The 22932-nt window shown below is 40.5% G+C and overlaps 1 protein-coding gene across 2 annotated transcripts; it reads left to right on the top strand.

Annotated features, from left to right (window-relative positions):
• Positions 1–1137: 1137 nt before the first annotated feature.
• On the top strand, positions 1138–21784 carry PCNP (PEST proteolytic signal containing nuclear protein). Of its 2 annotated transcripts, none has more exons than XR_002731636.1 (5): positions 1138–1318; positions 6299–6461; positions 12108–12182; positions 17194–17249; positions 19955–21784. XR_002731636.1 is itself a non-coding variant. In XM_023212281.1 (5 exons), exons 1-5 carry the CDS (start codon positions 1192–1194, stop codon positions 20079–20081), a joined length of 600 nt encoding a protein of 199 aa, XP_023068049.1. In that variant the 5' UTR covers positions 1138–1191; the 3' UTR covers positions 20082–21784. The 2 variants fall into 2 exon arrangements, 1 of the variants encoding a protein (XP_023068049.1); XM_023212281.1 differs by having other exon boundaries at positions 6247–6461.
• Positions 21785–22932: the final 1148 nt, after the last annotated feature.

The following is a 22932-nucleotide window of genomic DNA, read 5'->3' as shown; positions in this document are numbered from 1 at the left end:
AGATCACAAAATCACCACACTGCCCTGCTTCTGTCATGGGAAACACATTTTGATACTTTCTTCATTCTTTCTCCACTCCCTGGACTTGAAGCCCGAGGTGTAATCCATCGGCAAATATTGAACACTTTTCATATATGAAACGCACAGTACAGTTTTTAAAAACTGGGTCTCTGTTGTCAAGAACTTTTGAGCCATTCACAGACAAGTTTAAAAACACACACACACAAACTGAGGGAAGTATGAAGTGACCAAATAATGGTATACAAAAATGATCTCATTTGAGCCCTATTACCACTCTTTGAGGAGGTACTAGCAAGTCTCTAGGTTACTCAAGCAGGAAAGGGCAAAACAGATTCAAATCCAAGTTGACTCCTAAGACTTTCTCTAACTATATATTGTAGAGCAAACCTAGAAATTCCAGTTCCCTAAGCAAGTAATAGACCCCATTTGGCTAGGAGAGCTGGATAAATACTGAGAAAGGGGGAAAATGAAGCCGAAAAGGTAGGCTAGGGCCTAATGTAACTCACGGACTTCATTCTGCAGACTGTAGGAATCCACTAAAGGTTTCTTAGTAAAGCAAAAATTACTGCAGTCTGAACTTGACATAGTAGTTTCTCAATTTGGTAGAAACACCCTGTAGAAAATGTAGCTTTACAGTTGGCTACCTGACTTGGACAAATTACTCTCTCTGGCCTCAACTCTCACAGCTAATTGAGACAATTCTATATTTGGACAATCGCGGTGATTAAACGAGTGTATGAAAGGCGTCTGAAGCTAGGGGGCGCTAGATAAACGCTGATTTCCCCTTTAAATAGGGAAAAAGAATGCGGGCTTTTTGTTTACATAGAGTTGGCAGGCATACGTTATCCAGCAAGGCCGAACGGAAGACCCTCTCAGCCTCAGCTGCAACCACACCTGGGTATGCAGAAACCTTCTAAGATCCCAGCGTTTCCAGGGAGATGCTCCATTTCCCCTCACTTCTCCGGACGTGTCGCTGGACCATGAAGACCTCACTACCCTCTAACAAAGTCCGTAGCCAGCACTCCACTTAGACCGCCCAACCATCCCAGCTCTTCCTTCCGAGGCGGCTACTCGATGACATCACAGCCACTTCCGTTTCCGAAGGGGGCCTCTTTTCATTCTTCGGGACCGCTCTAGGCCGCCACCACGACGGCTGGCCCCAAAAACTCAATGGTTGCTGGGCGGGGTCGTGACGTCCTTGGCGTGGCTGCAAGGGAGGCCGCGGCGGGGAAAATGGCGGACGGGAAGGCGGGAGAGGAGAAGCCTGAAAAGTCGCAGCGAGCTGGAGCCGCCGGAGGTGAACACAACCCCAGCGTCGCGGGCAGCGTGGGATGCTCCGGGCCTTTCTTTGAGCTCCCCAGGGTGGGGGGAGTGGGGTGGGGCGAGAATGGGCGGACCTGGACCTCACCCGGCCAGGTGCTGGGCCCAGACCTGCCTCGGGCACGCCCGGTGCGGCCCGCTGGGCTCCTGGCCCACATCGCCTCCTTGCCGGGGGAGAGGTGGCCACCGTTCGTCACCTCCTGGCCCCAGCGGAGGCCCTGATTCCGAGGAGAAGGGAGATGGGCGCCAGAAAGGGAGACCGAACTCGGGGTGGGACCAGGAGCGGCGGTGCAGGAGCCGCTACCGCCACACCGGAGACGCATATCACACAAAACACACACACCGGAGACGCTTATGAGACAGAACATACACACAGTGCGAGCCACCGAGTAGTTGCCGCGGGAACTGGCCGCAGGCCGAGTTTCTGACGGTGCCGGCCTCTCACTTACACGCAGGAGTTAATTACGCTTGCTGCTCTCTTTTCACTGAGGAGGTGGACAACTCCGGCCTGCTCTCTTTCCTTTACTTCCAAGTTTAATACTGACCCTGTGACAGGGTGGGCCGAGGTGATGGAGGGGAAGAGGAATGCCTTTGCCTGCCCTCTGGTTTAAGCTGTGGGGTCTAGGGCTAAGGTTTGCTTGCCTTTCTTTGAAGTATCTCCCTTAGGCTGTTGCCAGCTGACCGCTTGCCAGATACTTAGGCGACTAAATAGTCTAGCGTGACTCCTCCTGTATTTTGTTACGATGTTAAACTCAGGTTACAGCTATCCTTATTCTGTCCATTCCACTCCCTAAATTCGGGTCTTGTGCGTTAAGGAAAAGAAACATGTAATCTCTCCAGCCTCCTCTTTGCACTTAATAAGACAAGTGACTTAACACGTGCGAGCTGTTTAAAATGTTTTTAGAATATTTTAAACATTATTCTCTATTCTGACCACCTCAGTTATCATTCCGGAAATTACTTGAGAAAATAGAAACGATTAATAGTATATGAAGGCCACTAGTAGACCTACTAACATGTTTCATGTGAATTGCCTTGGGAACAAAAATTATTGAAAAGATTAAGTGTAATGTTAATTACTTTGGACCCAGGATTTCCTTTTTAAAAAAACACGTACGGTTCTGTTAAGCTGAAACTCCATCTCTCTCTCTCCCCTCCCCACCCCCTGCTTTTTTTTGTTTTTGTTTTTTTGACTAGTAAAATACCTTATGAAAGAACAATTTAAACTATCTACTACTTTCTCACTAGTGAATTTTTTTCCCAAAAAAATTGTCTTGGAAATTGTGGGATAAAATTACATAAAAATTTTAAAGCAGTTTGAGGAAAAGCAAAAAAATTTAGAAGTAGTTTGAGGAAAAGCCTAAAGAATCTTATGTGTTGACTTTAAGGCCATCTCGTTAACTGTCTTGACCGAGGGTAGCAGATGTGTTTAATGTGCTGTCAAAATGTACCTTGAATGTCATCATAAATCCACTGTATAATTTATCTGCCATTCTTTTAGTTGAGGGTTATTAGTTGTACAGTATGAATATTGATGTTTCCATTTTAGCATGTGGGGAGAAATAGTATAAAATTACTTTGCTAATTGGTGTCAGAAAAATTATTATGGTCTTTTTCTTGGTAACTTAGAGTAAGTAATATCCCTTAACTTCTACATAATTTGTCTCTTTGTGGTAACAAGAAAGTAGTGCTGTTACATTTAAGCCATTTTTGAATGTCAGATATTTTTAATGAAATTGTGCAGAGGAATCATAATTAAAATATGTTATACCATGGATATTGCTAAATTGGTAATTTTGTGGCAGATAGTCACTTTTTTGAAAACACTGTCAAGTTTGTCTTACAGGCTTAACTAGAGAATGTTCTGAATTTTAATTCCTGGTTGAGCAGTCTACTGATTTGGAAGTATAAGTATTTTTTTATGAGTAGTTTCCATTAATTTTTTTTTTTTTTTTTTTTTGAGATGGAGTCTTGCTCTGTCGCCAGGCTGGAGTGCAGTGGCACAACCTCACCTCACTGCAAACTCCACCTCCCGGGTTCAAGTGATTCTCCTGCCTCAGCCTCCCAAGTAGCTGGGGCTACAGGCTCGTGCCACCACGCCCAGCTAGTTTTTGTATTTTTAGTAGAGATGGGGTTTCACCATGTTGGCCAGGATGGTCTCAATCTCTTGACCTCGTGATCCGCCTGCCTGGGCTTCCCGAAGTGCTGGGATTACAGGCGTGAGCCACCGCGCCTGGCCAACATTAATTTATGTCTGTGAGAGAAGCTACTTATTTGAACTCCCTGCTTTAAAGAATAGGGTAAAACTTTGGTAGTTTTTTCTCTCCACTCTTTGGTTATATCTGTGTAGCTCTTTGAAAAAACGTTAGGAGAAATAATGTTAGGAAAAATGTTGAAGAAGAGCTAGTCATACATAATCATGGCCATCTCAAACTTTTTTGGTTACACCAAGAACTGCGTCAATGAAATTGACATTTATTATGCCAGACACTAGTAGGGTCTTGAAGACCTTCTCATTTAGGCTGCACACCTCTGTGCATACTAGAGAGGTAGCTCTGCCCTTCTTTCAAACAAGGAAGCAACCAGAATGCAAATGGATTATGAAGGGTACCCTTATGGACTTAAACTTTCTTATTAGGTAATTTTTTCTTTCTTTCTTTTTTTTTTTTTGAGATGAAGTCACGCTCTCTTGCCCAGGCTGAAGTGTAGTGGTGTGATGTCAGCTCACTGCAACCTCTGCCTCCTGGATTCAAGCGATTCTCCTGCCTCAGCCTCCCGAGTTGCTGGGATTACAGGCGCTCGCCACCTTGCCCATCTTAATTTGTATTTTTAGTAGAGACGGGGTTTTGCCATGTTGCCCAGGCTGGTCTCAAACTCCTGACCTCAGGTGAACCACCCGCCTCAGCCTCCCAAAGTGCTGGGATTACAGACGTGAGCCACTGTGCCCAGCTTACTAGGTAATTTTTTCAAAGTAACGTACCTTTGTGCTCTAAGGCTCACCCCTCTCCAATTAGTCAAAGAAAAAAAAATGCTAGTACCATGTGTCATTTTATTTCATATTAATTATACGTTTTATTTGCTCAATACAAATTAGATAAAATTCCTTTTATTAAAATATTCCTTAGTAAAGAATCTAGTGATTTGCTATCTTATCCATGTTTTATGTTCTAAATTGATAAGTTATTTTCTCATTTTTAAAAAAACTGATCATGTATTTAGTCATTCTTTAGTGTATAGATTGTTTCTACATATAAAGCCAGCAGGTTTTTTGTATGTTTCTCTGTTCCAATGTGTAGAGCCAAAGAGATTTTTATTTTAACTATGTGTCAGTCACAGGAAAGTAGTTATTGTTTGGGTTTCACTATGAAATGTCATACTTTATTAGAACTACAAATAGAATACAGAATAAAATTAGCGTAAGTGCTTTTAGTTATAAACTGAGACTCTGACAAAACTGCATCATACTCTTTTTCAAAGATATTCTGTGCTTTGTAAATTGAGTTCCATTTTTCAGCTATTGAATAGCAATCTTGATTCTTTAATTCTTCAGGTGCTTTTGTGATTTTATATATAAATAAGAGAATGGCACCTCAAGCAACCATGTCAGTGCTGTCTTTGTCTCTTAGGGAAATCCCAAAACATAATCCTGCTTAATTTCCCTCCCCTATACTGACTTTACAACTTTTACTCCTTGTCCAAAGAGAATAAAGAGTTTCTTTTATTTTTCATCTAAACAGAATCAAATGTTTTGTTCAAAGTACTTATTAATCTAGAGACCCCATTATTCCAAAACTATATAGATCTAGATCTGTAGCCTCTGATCTTTAATTGTTTGCTTGTCAGTCTATTTGTGTTTGACTTTTTTTCTCCCCATTCTAACTCTGTGTCCTGCTTTCTTGACTGTTATCAAGGCCATCTTTTGGAGCATCTTCTTTTTCTCCATAAATAAACTCTTGATCCACTGTAGCAGAATACATCCTATATGGTGAACGGGCAAACTGGGGAAAGAAAATAAAATTTTTAATGATCAGCCAGCCTTCTTCTGTCTTATCGCCTGATATGTGTTCTTAGTCTCACATAACAGACCCAAGGAAGTCAGAATGTGAACTAATTTCATCATTGACTTCATACAAACAGAAGCAAAATTAGCAAGACATTTTGCCTTCCAAACCTACATATGTATGCCTTCTACTGTTTGAAATTATGATTAACTCATCTTTCATGAAAAAATCTAACATATAAACCAAAGTAAGATTTTTTTTTTAATAGTTCTTATGGGTAGCTTAAAACAGGTAATAACCAAATTGTCAGAGTAGAATTAAATTTCTCAAGAGGGAATGACCTTGAAGTTCCTTTTCAACTCCTAAGATTGAGATGTACATGAGGAACACATCACTCAAGAAAATAACTAGGCTGTATTAACATTGTCATTTGGGTAATGGCCTGTTTATAACTAGGTACTTTGTATGATTATTACTGCATTACTGAAGAATATTATAATTTGTTAGCCAAGTGTATTCTTTTACCACGTGACTGATTTGCTCACAAACTACTAAGTGTAAAAGATGTTAGATAGATCTGATTTCTAAAAGCAAAATCCCACAAATAACCAGATGATTGTGCAAATTGTAGTGTTTAGTTGAAGGGTCTTTACTTTTTGTGAACTCTGTTTATAATTTTAAATTGCTCTGTATTTGATGCTAGTTAATTCGTGGGAGCCTCTTCTACTGCCACACACTCTCAGTTCCTGCTGTATACTCTAACAAACAGTGGAAGAGACTGGTGGGTCAGTAGGTGACAACTGCAGAGGTATCTTCCTTATAACGATGCTTTTTGAGGTTGCTGCTCCCATCAATCTGCTAAGTAAAAATAGCTCATCTTGGTAAGTTGTTTCGACTTCACCAGGACCTGAAGAAGAAGCAGAAAAACCTGTGAAAACTAAGACTGTTTCTTCCAGTAATGGAGGGGAAAGTTCCAGTCGCAGCGCTGAGAAGCGATCAGCTGAAGAAGAAGCTGCCGACCTCCCAACAAAGCCTACAAAGATCTCCAAGTTTGGATTTGCCATAGGTAGTCAGACGACAAAGAAAGCATCAGCCATATCCATCAAACTTGGATCAAGTGTGAGTTGTTATTTCATATATGATGTTTGTAATGGATCTTAAGGATTTGCTTTGGAAATGTGACATTTACTAGGTTATGGTAAATTAAGGGTGAAAAGGTACACTGTTTGAGAACTGATCTTTGACCTATGAACTTAGATGATCAGCGCCCTGTTTAAGAAGGGTCTGAATGAATTTTATCTCAATAAAGCTGGTAAGAAACAAAGATTTGGAATATTAGAAGGAACAACTATTATAGGGAATATGATTTATAAAATAATAAACTTAGAATTTTTCTAAGTTGGCTGGGCACAGTGGCTCACACCTGTAATCTGAAAACTTTGGGAGGCCAAAGTGGGAGGATCATTTGAGCCCAGGAGTTTCAGACCAGTCTGGGCAACATGGTGAGATCTATCCCTACAAAAAATAAAAATCTTTTTTTTAAGTTGAGCAAGTCCTCTGAAAAATATATTCAGAAAGATTTTCCAAAGTTTATTTTTTTGTCTTTTAGTGCCTGTAGTATTAAAAATAATACTGAGAAATCAGTTATTTGTATCTTAAAAGATTAATATTAGTAAGGTATTGCTTAGTAAGATCTACCTAATTATCTTACTTTGGAACTACAAATGGGTAGTCTTTTACAGGTCAATGTTTGATCCTTTGTTTTAAGATGTAAGCCTTAGATTAATACTTATTAACCATGGAACCTCTGAAAGTGTTTGAAATATTAATTTGAAGAATATGAAGTTGTAGATATTTGTTTCTGACCTATATGAAAATTTCATAACCTTCAACCAAATAGATCTCTTATTTAAGGGAAAAGGAAGTTACTTAAATAGTGTATTGCTGTTGGCTTTGGAAAATGGTTACATTCTTGTGTGAGGAGAAAAATCCTGAAATTGCCTTTGAGTTGGTTATTTGTATCTGTGCTGTGAAAGTTAATGCTCAGTTGCCAGATGTGTATAACTTTATTCTACATTAGATGTTTATTCAAAGATCTTAAAAATATGGTCTGGAGCAGTCAGTATATTTGGGCTATTCTCATTTTGCAAAGCTATTATTACTTAGAATCCCCACCCTCACTCTGCTCTGTTTTCCCTTTTTCTATTTCTATTTTTTTAAAAATTCAGTCTGGGGCCGGGCGCAGTGGCTCAAGCCTGTAATCCCAGCACTTTGGGAGGCCGAGATGGGTGGATCACGAGGTTAGGAGATCGAGACCATCCTGGCTAACACGGTGAAACCCCGTCTCTACTAAAAAATGCAAAAAACTAGCCAGGCGAGGTGGTGGGCGCCTGTAATCCCAGCTACTCGGGAGGCTGAGGCGGGAGAATGGCGTAAACCCAGGAGGCGGAGTTTGCAGTGAGCTGAGATCCGGCCACTGCACTCCAGTCTGGGTGACAGAGCGAGACTCTGTCTCAAAAAAAAAAAAAAAAATTCAGTCTGAACAAAAAACATTGAGCTTATCACATCATTACTTCATTACTCTATTTCTGTATTTCAGCTGATTCTTTTTGTTTAATATGTAGTTATAAAGCTTGTATAGACCTGACTGCATAAATATTTAATGTTTTTTGATAGGCAGTATATTAAATATAGATTCTCAGGTGTACTTCTACTATAGATGGTCCCCTTGAGAATAGATTTTACTGTGCATGAACATAGTCCCTAAATCTAAATCCCTACTCTTTCTTTTTTTTAATTTATTTTTATTTTATTTTATTTATTTTATTTTATTTTATTTTATTTTATTTTATTTTATTTTATTTTATTTTATTTTAATTTGGAGATGGAGTCTCTTACTCTGTCATCCAGGCTGGAGTGCAGTGGCGCAATCTCAGCTCACTGCAACCTCTGCCTCCTGGGTTCAGGCGATTCTCGTGCCTCAGCCTCCTGAGTAGCTGGGACCATAGGCGTGCACCACCACGTCTGGCTAATTTTTGTATTTTTAGTAGAGAGTGGATTTCACCATGTTGGCCAGGCTGGTCTCAAACTCCTGACTTCAGCTGATCCGCCCGCCTCGGCCTCCCAGAGTGCTGGAATTATGGGCATAAGCCACCGAGCTTGGCCCCTCTTTCTTTTTTTTTTTTTATTTTTTAAGACGATTTCACTCCCATTGCCCGGACTGGAGTGCGGTGGTGCGATCTCGGCTCACCACAGTCTCTGACTCTGGGATTCAAGTGATTCTCCTGCCTCAGTCTCCCAAGTAGCTGGGTTTACAGGCACGCACCACCACGCCCTGCTAATTTTGTATTTTCAGTAGAGACGGGGCTTCCCCATGCTGGTCAGACTGGTCTCGAACTTCCGACATCAGGTGCTCTGCCCGCCTCAGCCTCCCAAAGTGCTGGGATTACAGGTGTGAGCCACCACACCCGGCCTAGTCTATAAATAACTGACATGATTAGTAATTTCTGATAATTTGGGATGGGAGGGTTATATTTTGAAAAAACTACTCAGTAAAACTTTTTAGTTTTGGAAAACAAATCTGTTTTTATAAAATAAACTGCAAGACTGGGTGTGGTGGCTCACATCTGTGTTCCCAGCACTTTGGGAGGCCAAGGTGGGTAGATCACAAAGTCAAGAGATCGAGACCATCTTGGCCAACATGGTGAAACCCCATCTCTACTGAAAATACAAAAGTTAGCTGGGTGTGGTGGCGTGCTCCTGTAGTCCCAGCTAGCTACTCGGGAGGCTGAGGCAGGAGAATCGCTTGAACCTGGGAGGCAGAGGTGCAGTGAGCCGAGATCACGCCACTGCACTCCAGCCTAGCGACAGAGTGAGACTCTGTCTCAAAAATAAAATAAGATAAACTACAGTGTAAACACAGTCTTATTGACGGGGTGAAGTGTAGAATATTAAAAAATAATCGAAAGTGCTGGATTGATTATATTATATGAAGATAGTTAATTCGCCAACAAATGCTTATTTGTGTCCACGACATTAAATATATGACATCTTTAAAAATTAAGGGTGTTTCTAGAGTTACTATGCATACAACTGAACATGTTGTATTCTTTCAAAAGAAAACACTATTTATTTTTTTAAAAATGTGTGTGATACAAAAGAAGGGATGGTTAATTTTGTTTCAGCAGGTCAGAGAAGATTTTACTGATGAAGTGATCTTTGAGTTGGACTTAAATGTAGGCAGGAGCACAAGGGCATTTCATGCAAAGGCGGTTATGGTACATTGAGAAAATCATTAGTATTTGGACAGGGTTTGGTGGGGAAATGTATTGGTAAACAGCCCCCAAAATTAGACCATGAGACCGAATTTAAGAACTTTTATTCCGTAATGAGTCTCAAGACTTAAACAGATTTGCGTCCCAGAAGCATCACTGTGGTACCATATAGATGGTTAGTAGGAAGAGGATGCAGAAAGTGGGGGGGGGGGGGGGGGGCAGGTGCAGTGGCTCACACCTATAATTACAGCACTTTGGGAGGCTGAGGCAGGATTGCTTAAGCTCAGTAGTTTGAGACCAGGCTGGGCAACATAGTGAGACCTCTTCTCTACAAAAATGAACAAGGCTGGGCGCGGTGGCTCAGGCTTCTAATCCCAGCTCTTTGGGAGGCCAAGTCGGTGGATCTCTTGAAGGCAGGAGTTCCAGACCAGCCTGGCCAACATAGCAAAACCCCATCTCTACTGAAAAATACAAAAAATTAGCCAGGCGTGGTGGCATACACCTGTAATCCCAGTTACTTGGGAGGCTGAGGCCGGAGAATTGTTTGAACCCAGGAGGTGGAGGTTGTAGTGAGCTGAGATCATCCCATTTCACTCCACCCTCGGTGACAGAGCAAGACTGTGTCTTGAAAAGAAGAAATGAGCCAGGCTTGGCAGGGTGCACCTATAGCCCCATCTCCTTGAGAGGCTGAGGTGGGAGGATCACTTGACCCAGGGAGGTCAAGGCTGCAGTGAGACAAGACTGCACCACTGCACTCCATCCTGGGTGACAGAGTAAGACCTTGTCTCAAAAAAGAAAGAAAGAAGGGTCAGGAGATGTTTTTGGTTTTTTTTGTTTGTTTGTTTGTTTGTTTGTTTGAGACAGAGTCTCACTCTGTCACCCAGGCTGGAGTGCAAAGGTGTGATCTACAGGCGTGCATCACCACCATATCCAGCGTGTGTGTGTGTGTGTGTGTGTGTGTGTGTGTGTGTGTGTGTATTTTTAGTAGAGAGAGGGTTTCGCCATGTTGGCCAGGCTGATCTCGAACTCCTGACCTCAAGTGATCCACTTGCCTAGGCTTCCCAAAGTGCTGGGATTACAAGCATGAGCCTCTGCCTGGCCAGGAGATGTATTTCTGACAGTAGTCCCGGCAGATAAATGCTAAGGACCTCAAGTTAGTAGTGTGATGGCATGATTGAAAAGGCAGAGGGAGAATTAAGTTTACTTAATAGATGTCTAATCAATAGGACCTTACAAGTTGAGGAAAAGATTTTCTGGTTTGAGTACTTATGAACACTGTGAAACTAAAGTACCTAGGGGAGCTCCTAAGTGGAGCTGCCCAGTAGGCAGATAAAATTTCTTTTAGAGGTAAGGGACTTGCTGTGTTGAGCAGGCTGGCCTGGAACTCCTGGTCTCAAGCAGCCCTCCTGCCTCAGCTTCCCAGAGTGTTGAGATTGCAGACGTGAGCCACTGTGCCCGCCTAGGTATCTGTATCTTCTAAATGGGGAGCAGCAGGAAAGGGAGAGAGACAGAACAAAAGGTAGGAAAATTAGGAGAATAACCAATAAAAAGCAGTGTTACAGAAGCCAAGGAAAGGGTGTTTTTATTTTTTAATTAATTTTTTTTTTTTTTGAGACATTCTCACTCTGTCACCCAGGCTGGAATGCAGTGGCGTCCTCTTACCTCACTGCAACCTCTGCCTCCTGGGTTCAAGCGATTCTCCTGCCTCAGCCTTCCAAGTAACAGGATTACAGGCGCTCACCACCACACCTGGCTGTTTTTTTGTATTTTTAGTAGGGAGCACCTTGGGAGGCTGAGGCGGGTAGATCACTTGAGGTCAGGAGTTCAAGACCAGCCTGGCCAACATGAAACCTCGTCTCTACTAAATATACAAAATAAATTCGCTGGGCATGGTGGCACACACCTGTAAATCCCAGCTATTCAGGAGGCTGAGGCATGAAAATCATTTGCACCCAGGAGGCACAGGCTTCAGTGAGCCGAGATTGTGCCACCGCACTCCAGCCTTGTCAGCGGAGCAAGACTTTGTCTCAAAAACAAAAACAGAAAACATAGTGTGAAGAGATGGTTTGTATTAATTATGTTTATAGGCCTAGGAGCAGAAAGCTGGCTAGTGCAGAAAGATGATTCATGATTCCTTTTACGCTTTCAAGGCACATTGTATTTAACATTACTATGGGAAAGTATTACTAATCATTTTCTCTTGCCTGTACCAAGTACCCGTTAGGTAAGTGATATTGTAGATCCTAACTAGAAAATATTTTGTAGGAGGGCAACAAATGAACACCACAAGTTAGTAAAGTAAAACATACCTACTGATAATCCACATTTTTGAAAAGAGAGAATGGATTTGTCCAAAGTATTGAGTTCGTTACTATACAAATTTCTGTGGAAATATAAAGTTAAATCTTTCAAGATAAATTATTCATATCATTAAACAAGCTTGTATAAATGTTACTTACATGATATTCTTTTTAATATGTTTCTTCTTCAGAAGCCTAAAGAAACTATTCCAACTCTTGCTCCAAAAACTCTTTCAGTAGCAGCAGCTTTTAATGAAGATGAAGATGTAAGTTGATATCCAGTTTTGTTTTTTTACTTTAACCAGTTATTTAAGGAAGGTATTAGTGGCAAATTATAGGTTATAATAGTATTAATGAATTTTCTTTATAATAGTTTTTGTGTGTGTGTGTGTGTGACATCCATAAAAACTGGATGTTCTATTTTTGCATTTTATTTGGTTGTAGGGTTATTTTAGAATATTGTTGACTTCAGGGGCAAGAAGCTTAAGGATGAAATCAACAAATGCTTATTATGAGTAATTTGTGCTAGGAAGTATGTAGGATCTAAAAAAAGAAAAATTCAATACTGTTGCCTTAATAATTTTTATAGTTGGGGTCTTCAGTAATGATACATTATGCATGCATTCAACTTTAAAAAGCCAACTGTTGGCTGGTCATGGTGTCTCATGCCTGTAATCCTAGCACTTTGGGAGGCTGAGGCCAGTGGATCACTTGATGTCAGGAGTTCAAGACCAGTCTGGCCAATATGGTGAAACCCCATCTCTACAAAAACTACAAAAATTAGCCAGGCGTGGTGGCAAGCGCCTGTAATCTCAGCTACTCGGGAGGCTGAGGCAGGAGAATCGCTTGAACCCAGGAGATGGAGGTTGCAGTGAGCCAAGATCGCGCCACTGCACTGAAGCCTGGACAACAGAGCAAGACTGTGTCTCAAAAAAAAAAAAAAGCTATTGTGCTCACTTCCCATATCCCTAGGAGGGGTAACAATTAAATAGTGCAGGTGATTCTGCCAGAAGTTCTACTCAAAAAGCATGTGGTCCAGAATGAGCATGAGATGCTTATCTGACTGTCTCTTAGTCCCAGTTTCCTCGTGCCCCTCACAATGTCGCTACCTTCCCATGTTATGAATGACAAGCGTAATTCTGACTGATGTTATGAAGTTTCAAGTGTAATTCTGACTGATGTTTTTGTGTTAGACTCTGACATTAAAAACCCCCACTCATGATGTGACGTCATTGTGTAGCAATTAAGTGTTTCAGGATACATCAGTAGTTGTTCCCAAAAGCATATGTGGGCGTATATTCATGTGTGTGTGTGTGTGTGTGTGTGTGTGTGTGTGTGTGTGTGTGAGTGTGAGAGAGAGAGAGAGAGTCTCTCTTTGTTGCCTAGGCCGGAGAGCAGTAGCATAATCACAGCTCACTGTAGCCTTGACTTCCTAGGCTCAAGTGATCCTCCCACCTCAGCCCTCCAAGTAGCTGGACCATAGGCATGCCCCACCATGGTCAGCTAATTTTTGTATTTTTTGTAGTGTTTCACCATATTGTCCAGGCTGGTCTCAAACTCCTGGGCTCAAGTGATCCTCTGCCTTGGCCTCCCAACATGCTGGGATTACAGGTGTGAGCCACCACACAGCCATATGTTCTCTGTGGATAAGACTTAATATATTCAGAGGACTGGAGTGATTTGGGAAGAATATATATGAAGTAGATACTAAAACATTAGGCAGGGTTTTAGTGAATCAAGAAATAACTTTCGTGGCCGGGTGCGGTGCCTCATGCCTGTAATCCCAGCACTTTGGGAGGCTGAGGCGGGCAGATCACCTGAGGTCAGGAGTTTGAGACCAGCCTTAACATAGAGAAACCCTGTCTCTACTAAAAATACAAAATTAGCCGGGCGTGGTGGTGCATACCTGTAATCCCAGCTACTCAGGAGGCTGAGGCAGGAGAATTGCTTAAACCTGGGAGGCGGAGGTTGCGATGAGCCGAGATTGCACCATTGCACCCCAGCCTGGGCAATAAGAGCGAAACTCCATCTCAAAAAAAAAAAAAGGCCGGGCGCGGTGGCTCAAGCCTGTAATCCCAGCACTTTGGGAGGCCCAGACGGGCGGATCACGAGGTCAGGAGATCGAAACCATCCTGGCTAACACGGTGAAACTCCGTCTCTACTAAAAAATACAAAAAACTAGCCGGGCGAGGTGGCGGGCGCCTGTAGTCCCAGCTACTCGGGAGGCTGAGGCAGGAGAATGGCGTAAACCCGGGAGGCGGAGCTTGCAGTGAGCTGCGATCCGGCCACTGCGCTCCAGCCTGGGCGACAGCGCGAGACTCCGTCTCAAAAAAAAAAAAAGAAAAAGAAAAACTTTTGTAAGCTAGGCTATCAATTTTCAAGTCACAAGTAGTAAATACTGAGTAGCTGCATTTTACTGAACTGGAGAGTTTTGTAGAGGATTTTGAGCAAGGATAAATATGGAATGATTGAAGCCCAAATCAATAAGCAGAAAATTACTACAGTCATCAGTGTATTCTCTCTCGGACCTGCACCCATTCCGTCCATTTGAGTGCTTTCTGTGTGTTAGCCGCTGTGATGTTATAAAGGCAAATCAGAAGCGTTCACCTAGGAACTCAGCCTAGTAGGGCAGACTTAAATGTAAAACAGTACAAGATAAAAATCTAAAGTACCTGAATAAATGATACTGTGGAAATTGAGAAAAGGAGTAAAGGCCAGATACTAGACGCAGCAGCATGTGAAAGACCACTAGACTGGCAGTTGGAAGAACTGAATTAAGTTTGAGAAGCACTGACTTAAATAATATTTAAAGTTCTTGGCATCTCTAACAATCTTAAGAAATTAGGTACCATTTGATTCAACCCATTCAGATATGTGCAGATTGTAGGAGGGAAGAATAATACAGGATGCAGGGAATACGTACAAAAGTGCAGAGGTTGGAAATTGTAGGCACCTACATTACAACAATGGCTTACTTCGAATGCCTAACAATTTGGATATCTTTTCACATTATTTTACCCTTAATTTGTGAGTTGTGTGATAAATTTATTCATATTTTGAAAATGGAGAAATTGACCAGACGTGGTGGCTCACGCCTCTAATCCCAGTACTTTGGGAGGCTGAGATGGGTGGATCACGAAGTCAGGAGATGAAGACCATCTGGCTAATATGGTGAAACCCTGTCTCTACTAAAAATACAAAAAATTAGCTGGGCGTGGTGGCATGAGCATGTAATCCCGGCTACTCAGGAGGCTGAGGCAGGAGAATCGGTTGAACCCAGGAGGTGGAGGTTGCAGTGAGGCAAGATTGCGCCACTGCACTCCAGCCTAGGCAACAGAGCAGGACTCCATCTCCAAAAAAAATGAAAATGGAGAAATCAAGTATGCCTGAGCACATGCCAGTGCACACATATGTTGTCTTTTAGGTCTTCTGGTTTCTTGTTCTTTGCATCATACCCTACTGCTTTCCCTGCTTTTAAATACATTTCGGATGCATTTAGACAACATTCATTCTGCTGTGACAGTAATAAAGGATAAACTGTCTCATAGATTTAAAAAACACATGTATCTGAAATCTTCCTTTTTTTTTTTTGGAGATCATAAGTAACCTTAGGTATATATTTGAGTTTGAAATATACTGAACAAAGAGGATAGCCACTTAATTAGTTAATTTTGAAATTTTAAAATATTTTTCCAGTTGTTACATATGTGTAATCTCCTTTAATTTGGACAAATTCTTGAGTCTTTCTATATATTTCATGGTGTTAACATTTTTGAAGAGTACAGGCCAGTTATTTTGTATAAACCCCCTCAATTTGGATTTGTCTGATGTTTCCTCATGATTAGTTTCATGTTTCTTACTTTAGGCACAGATACCACAGAAGTGATGCCAAGTTATCAGTGTATCATATCAGGGAGTACATGCGGCCAATATACCCAATCACTAACAGTGTTAACTTCGATCATTTGGTTAAAGTGCTGCCTGCCAGATTTCTTCACTGTCAAATTACTATTCTACCTTTTGTAACTGAAATTTATTTTGTGGGGATAGGCATTGAGAATATGTGAAAATAATATGATTGAGAACGTTTACTCACTAGTGTTAACGTCTGTTGATAATTCTCGCCAGAATTATATGATAAGGTTTGCCAAATGATGATTTTTCTGATTCCGTCATCATTTCTGCATCTATTTAATGTCTATTACTGTAAGGAAGAGCTTCTTATCACACTTAAATTTTATTTATTTAACTGTATACTCATGGAATCTTACTTTATTCAATAGGTTATAATGCTCAGATTGTCACAGATTTAACCAGTAGAAGCCCCTTTAAGCTGGATCAACACCCTTTTAAAAAGTAGTAGTCAGCTAAGCAGCAGCATTTATATGTGAAAATTTACGTTTGAAAGGAACTTTCCCCACAATTTTCAACAACTATAAGCATAGAAAAAGTAAGGAATGAGCTCTCTTTTTCTCTTTTTTTTTCTGAGACAGAGTTTCGCTCTTGTCACCCTGGCTGGAGTGCAGTGGCATGATCTCGGCTCACTGCAACCTTTGCCTGCTGGATTCAAGCAATTCTCCTGCCTCAGCCTCCTGAGTAGCTAGGATTACAGGCACGCACCACCACACCTGGCTAATTTTTAGTATTTTTAGTAGAGACGGGGTTTTACCATGTTGGCCAGGCTGGTCTTGAACTCCTGACCTCAGGTGATCCATGCACCTCTGCCTTCCAAAGTGCTAGGATTACAAGTGTGAGCTACCGCACCCAGCCAGGAATGAGCTTTCAAGATGTCTTTATTGTAATAGATATTTTTAAGGAGCAGTACATTAAAGTGGTTAAGAACCTCTGCTTTGGTGTCAAACTCTTTTGCTATTCATTCGCTTTGTTTCCTTGAGTGAGTTAACTTTGTTACCTCACCTGCAAAATATGAATGATGATAATCATACCTCCCTCATGCGATTATGTTAGGATTTTTAAGAGATAGGACATATAAAAACATTTAACACAATGTGTAGCATTTAGTAGCTAAATGGTTTTAGTTCTAGAATGTTTGTTTTTTCAGCAGTTTTTTTTCTTTATGCAAAATCAGCACCCTAGAAGACAGGCATTTATTTTTTAAATGTAGTTAAGGTAAATAACTCACTAATTTTCTCCTTTTATCAAAATTTACAGTAGTGAAAATGCTAAAAGACTTAGATATAAAATTTAGCATATTAGTAATCAGGAATTTAATAAGTTTGTATGCAGTTATCGTGGTTTACTTACTTTTTTCTTTAGAGTGAACCAGAGGAAATGCCTCCAGAAGCAAAGATGAGGATGAAGAATATTGGAAGGTATTATAATTTTTCATAAATATTATAGAAAGTTACAAAGGTGAATTAAGAACAAAAATAACTTGCACATGATTTCTTAGAGTTCAGACTTTTCTTTTTTGTTGTTGTTTATATTTTTTGAATTGTTTTCTTTTTTTGGCAAGCACTAACTTAAAGGACTGTTGAGGCTTTTCTTGTGCATTTGGGCAGAACAGTTTTTAAAAGCATTTTCTGTGTACCAGATGATTAATTAGGATTTTGAAGATGAGTAAGACATGGATCAATCCTCATGAAGAAAGATAACTGTAATTATTCTGTGAACTATCGCTGATCTTATTTAGTCTTGCAGGTAGAGAAAATGAGTATCATAAGACATAACAATAATTTAAGACTACTTCTTAGGCCGGGCGCAGTGGCTCAAGCCTGTAATCCCAGCACTTTGGGAGGCCGAGACGGGCGGATCACGAGGTCAGGAGATCGAGACCATCCTGGCGAACACGGTGAAACCCCGTCTCTACTAAAAAATACAAAAAACTAGCCGGGCGAGGTGGCGGGCGCCTGTAGTCCCAGCTACTCGGGAGGCTGAGGCGGGAGAATGGCGTAAACCCGGGAAGCGGAGCTTGCAGTGAGCTGAGATCCGGCCACTGCACTCCAGCCTGGGCGACAGAGCGAGACTCCGTCTCAAAAAAAAAAAAAAAAAAAAAGACTACTTCTTGACTGGGTCTTACTCTGTTGCCCAGGCTGGAATGCTGTGACACAATTAACAGCTCACTGCAGCCTCGATCTCCCATGCTCAAGCGACCCTCCCACCTCAGCCTCTCAAGTAGCTGGGACCACAGGCATATGCCACCACACCCAGCTGATTTTTTTTTTATTTTTAGTAGAGACAGGGTCTCACTATGTTGCCCAGGCTGGTCTCTTAACTCTTGAGTTCAAGTGATCTCCCCACCTCAGCCTCCCAAAGTGCTGGGATTACAGGTGTAAGCCACCACGCCCAGCCTGTTTTTTCAAATAAGAAATAGCTATGAGAAATGTTTCTGATTTCAAAATTTTTCCTGGTACAAAACAAATGGCTTTCAGTCACTTCACTTTTTAAAAACATTTTTAAGTAGAGACAGGATCTTGCTATATTGCCCAGGCTGGTCTCAAACTCCTGGCCTCAAGCAGTCCTGCCTCAGCCTCCCAGAGTGTTGGGAGTATAGGTGTGAGCCACCATACCCAGCCACTTCACTTATGATATCATTTCTACCACTTTATCTTACATTTCTTTTTTTCTTTAATGACTTAGATGCCAAATACCAAAATAAGACAAAGTATTTTAGTTTTCTCTATTGTTGCTGTTGTCATGGAGATAACATTAATTTTACGTTAACACGATGTTCAGTTTCCTGTCTATGCATTAGTGGATAGCTTAGAGATTAGTAAGAAAGTTTAATTCCACGTCAACCCTATACTGTGTCCCCATTTCTTCCAAATGTATGAACCCACAAAGAACTGAGTGCTAAATCTTTTTCTTTTTCCTAATTAATTACCAATATGATAATGCTAAGTGCTAAATCTATACACAGTCATAAGTTTTCAGACTTTCATTATGTGATTCAAGTAGAGCCAGTCCCATTGGGTACCTGCATGCCTTCCTTTCATACTGAGCTTAAAGTTGGAAGTACATGTGACGTTGTTGTCTTGCCTAAACACCTAGCACATATATTAATATATTTAAACATAAATAATTGAAGCAGAAGTTCACAAAATGACACTGAACCTTTCTATGTATAATATATCTTCATGTTTTTCTTCTATTTCATTTTTTACAAATGCTGGTGGCCAGCTATCACATTGACTTCATAATAGTATTAATAGGTTATAGGCAACAGGTTTGTTTTTTGTTTTGTTTGGGTTTTGGTGGGGTTTTGTTTTGTTTGTTTGTTTTTTTAAGATAGGATCTAGCTCTGTCACTCAGGCTGGAGTGCAGTGGTGTGATCATAGCTCACTGCAGCCTTGACTTCCTGGGCTCAGGCAATCCTCCCACCTCAGACTCCTGAGCAGCTGGAACCACAGGTGCACACCACCACACCTGACTAATTTTTTAATTTTTTGTAGAGACAGGGTCTCACCATGTTGCTCTGGCTGGGAGGCAACAGTTTTTAAAACTGTAGTTGTTGCCCCACTTAGCTGTGTATCAGAATTACCTTAAATGTTTGTTAAAACTACAGATTTATCCCCACCCCCAGTTTAGGCCTGCTGGATCTGAAATTCTAGAACTGTGTCTGTGAAGTGTTTTTTTGTTTGTTTGTTTGTGATGAAGTCTTGCTCTGTTGCCCAGGCTGGAGTGCAGTGGCGTGATCTCGGCTCACTGCCACCTCTGCCTCCCAGGTTCAAGCAGTTGTCCTGCCTTATCCTCCCAAGTAGCTGGGACTACAGGCATGTGCCACCAAGCCTGGCCAATTTTTGTGTTTTTAGTAGAGACAGGGCTTCACTATTTTGGCCAGGCTGGTCTCAAACTCCTGACCTCAGGTGATCCGCCTGCCTCGGCCTCCCAAATTGCTGCGATTACAGGCATCAGCATCGTCCTGGCCTGGGAAGTGTATTTTTAAAAAGCTCTATAGGGGCTTCCAGTGTTCAGTCTGTGTTTATAATAGGTGCTAAACCTGTATTGAATGAATCAAAATCATAACCTGAAAGGCTTTATATAGCATTTTAAATAAATTTTCTTTCTTTTAACGCAGGGATACACCAACATCAGCTGGACCAAACTCCTTCAATAAAGGAAAACATGGGTTTTCTGATAACCAGAAGCTGTGGGAGCGAAATATAAAATCTCATCTTGGAAATGTCCATGACCAAGACAATTAAATAATGTTTTGAAATTGGGGTGTGGGGTGGGTGTAAAGTTAAAAGGAACAGTTTCCTTTTTTAAAGAATGGCATAAGACTATCTTTGGAGCCGCTTTTTTTTTCTTTTTCTTTTTTTAAAAGATTGAGTGGTACACTAATAAATGAGAGTTTGAAATTAGAGGTAATTTATGTTTTATATACAGATTTCAAGACATTTGCTAATTTTGTAGTTTCATGTGATTAGTTTCCAAAGGTTACAGATAATAAAGAAATCAGAAATGGTACCTTTTTAAGAATTGCATATTTTTTTAGACACAACTATTAGCACATTAAGAGGGAAGCAAAAAGTTATTGTCTATTTAAAACTGCAAGCAGTTACTCTCTTAACTCCCTTATTACCCAAACTTGTCTGGCTCCCAGGAACAGCCTTATAGAGAGAGGGAGTATTGTATTGGGAGGAAAATGTTACTGAACTATTCACTGAAAGTAAATTTAGATAAAATACAGCTTTTTTCCTTATGGGCATTTGTTTTGTTTCAAGTCATCATAAACTAGGTATTGCATTGCTATCAGTGGATACAGATGCTTAGCTCTTAAAAGAATTTTTTTTTTTTTTAATGTAAACTGTTGAATATTTGAAATAGCCCACTTCACCTTAATGGGTCTTGTCTATCTTCATTAGTCTTCAAAGAAAAACCATTTGCTACCAAAGTAAATCAGTATTTTGAATGTGCTTCTCTTGTTTTTTGTTTATTAGCTAGTTCCTGTAAGCATTTCCACCAGAACTTGAGGCAAATCATAAGGAAGCTGTTTCTTTTAAAACACAAACCACCACCAAAAATTTAAATGTACATATTGCTTAAATATTTGGCTGTTTTTAGTTTTTAAAAGGTATAAACACCAAAAAAAGAAAAAAAATAACATTGTATGAAGATGGAAAACAAGAAGATGCACTTTCTGTGTAGCCTTGTCTAAGGATTTAAATTACTAACTTGTGAACTCCAATTTGAATTGAACTTAACTATCGGCTTTCTTACTAGTAAAATTGTATGGTTTATGTTAAATGCGTACATATTGACCAGCGGCCTCTGAAAAAGCACATTTTAGATACTGAAATTGAAGGAAAGAAAATGCATCTTCAAACATTTTTTGGAATCTCACCACATGTACTTTGTTAGATTTGTGTATTGTAGGGTGTTTGTTTTGTATTTTTGTATTGTATATGAACTTTTTTTTAAATGTGACAGTTAAACACATCTTTAAAAGCATAGTCACAGACAAAAGAAGCATACAGTATAAAAATTTCCTTGAAAACTCCTACAATATTATATTTGGAGGCAGCTTCAGATTGTTTTATTGGTGGTAACTGCTTGCTGAGGTCTTTTAGTTGGTAGTAACTCCAGAGAAGCAGCCTGTGTATATTCCTAACATTTTGTTCACTAGCATTTAAGTTTAGAATAAGCCCAAGTAAAACGATGGAAATGTATATAGAACTCTTAGTTCTTACATGATTTAATTATATCAAGATACATGAATTTAACTTACTTTAATGTAGGCAAACTATCCATTTTTTGTCCGTTTTCCTGTTTGTTAAAATAACATACCTCTCCTACATATTATTTTCTTGACCCAAATGAAATATTAACCTAAGGTCAAGCTGGGAGAGAGAAATGACTGAGATGAATGTCTTTACTAAAGTACCAATAAATTTGTCAAACTCAATAGTGTGTTTACTTTCTATTCCATTTAATTGTTGCTTACTGGTTTTTGTTTTTAAAGTTGAGACAAATGTCAAGCGTTGCTCTTGTTCGTATTGTTGACCAAAGTAATGGGGGATTTGAAATTCTGAATTACTGGTGTCTACCTAGCTCAGCACCGAGTTCTATAGCATTACAGAATCTCAGACTGAAGAAGACTTAATCCTCCTCCAGTGCCAAAGGATTGTCTGTCCTGTGCTTTAGATAATCTTGCCAAAGCTTTTCTTTGACAATCACTAAATATTAGAAAGTTCTTTTTTTTTTTTGAAACAGTCTCACTCTGTTGCCCAGGCTGGAGTGCAGTGCAGTGGCATGATCTCGGCTCACTGTAACCTCTGCCTCCTGGGTTCAAGCAATTCTCATGTCTCAGCCTCCCGGGTAGCCGGGACTACAGGTACCCACCACCACACCCAGCTAATTTTTTTGTATATTTAGTAGAGACGGTTTCACCGTGTTGGCCAAGATGGTCTCAATCTCCTGACCTTGTGATCCACCTGCCTCAGCCTCCCAAAGTGCTGGGATTACAGGCGTGAGCTACCGCACCCAGCTTGGTCTACCATAATTTTTTTTAACCCCAACATAACATGAACATGCAACCTGACCAAAATCAGTGTCAGATTTATACTTTTTTAGCAGATTTGTACTTTTTTAGCGGATTTATACTTAATTTTTTATATATAGAAAGGTTATTTTTCCTATAGCTCTATTCCCTTTTCCTCACCTTTGTATTATTATTATTATTATTATTATTATTGTTATTATTATCATTATTATTACTTTAAGACAGAGTTTCGCTCTGTCACCCAGACTGGGGTGCATTGGTGCAATCTTCATTCTCTACAACCTCTGCCTCCTGGGTTCAAGAATTGCTTCAACAATTCTGCTAAGGCAGCAATTCTCCTGCCTTAGCCTCTCGTGTAACTGAGGCTAAGTAACAGGCACCCACCACTACATCTGGCTAATTTTTGTGTTTTTAGTAGAGATGGGGTTTCACCATATTGGCCAGGCTGGTCTCAAACCCTGGACCTCAGGTGATTCACCCACCTCAGTCTCCAAAAGTGCTGGGAGTATAGGCATGAGTCACTGTACCCGACCTGTAGTATTACTATTAAA

This window comes from Piliocolobus tephrosceles, chromosome 2, assembly GCF_002776525.5.
Source record: "Piliocolobus tephrosceles isolate RC106 chromosome 2, ASM277652v3, whole genome shotgun sequence".
Classification (NCBI taxonomy): Eukaryota; Metazoa; Chordata; class Mammalia; order Primates; family Cercopithecidae; genus Piliocolobus; species Piliocolobus tephrosceles.
This window is presented reverse-complemented; position numbering and strand designations above follow the sequence as displayed.

What these genes read in the sequence shown, in the direction of transcription:
- PCNP (XM_023212281.1), top strand. Translation starts at nt 1,192, where the DNA reads ATGGTTGCTGGGCGGGGTCGTGACGTCCTTGGCGTGGCTGCAAGGGAG. An exon ending in GCGAGCTGGAGCCGCCGGAG is followed by an intron (nt 1,319 to 6,246) that starts GTGAACACAACC and finishes CGACTTCACCAG; the next exon opens with GACCTGAAGAAGAAGCAGAA. An exon ending in CCATCAAACTTGGATCAAGT is followed by an intron (nt 6,462 to 12,107) that starts GTGAGTTGTTAT and finishes TTTCTTCTTCAG; the next exon opens with AAGCCTAAAGAAACTATTCC.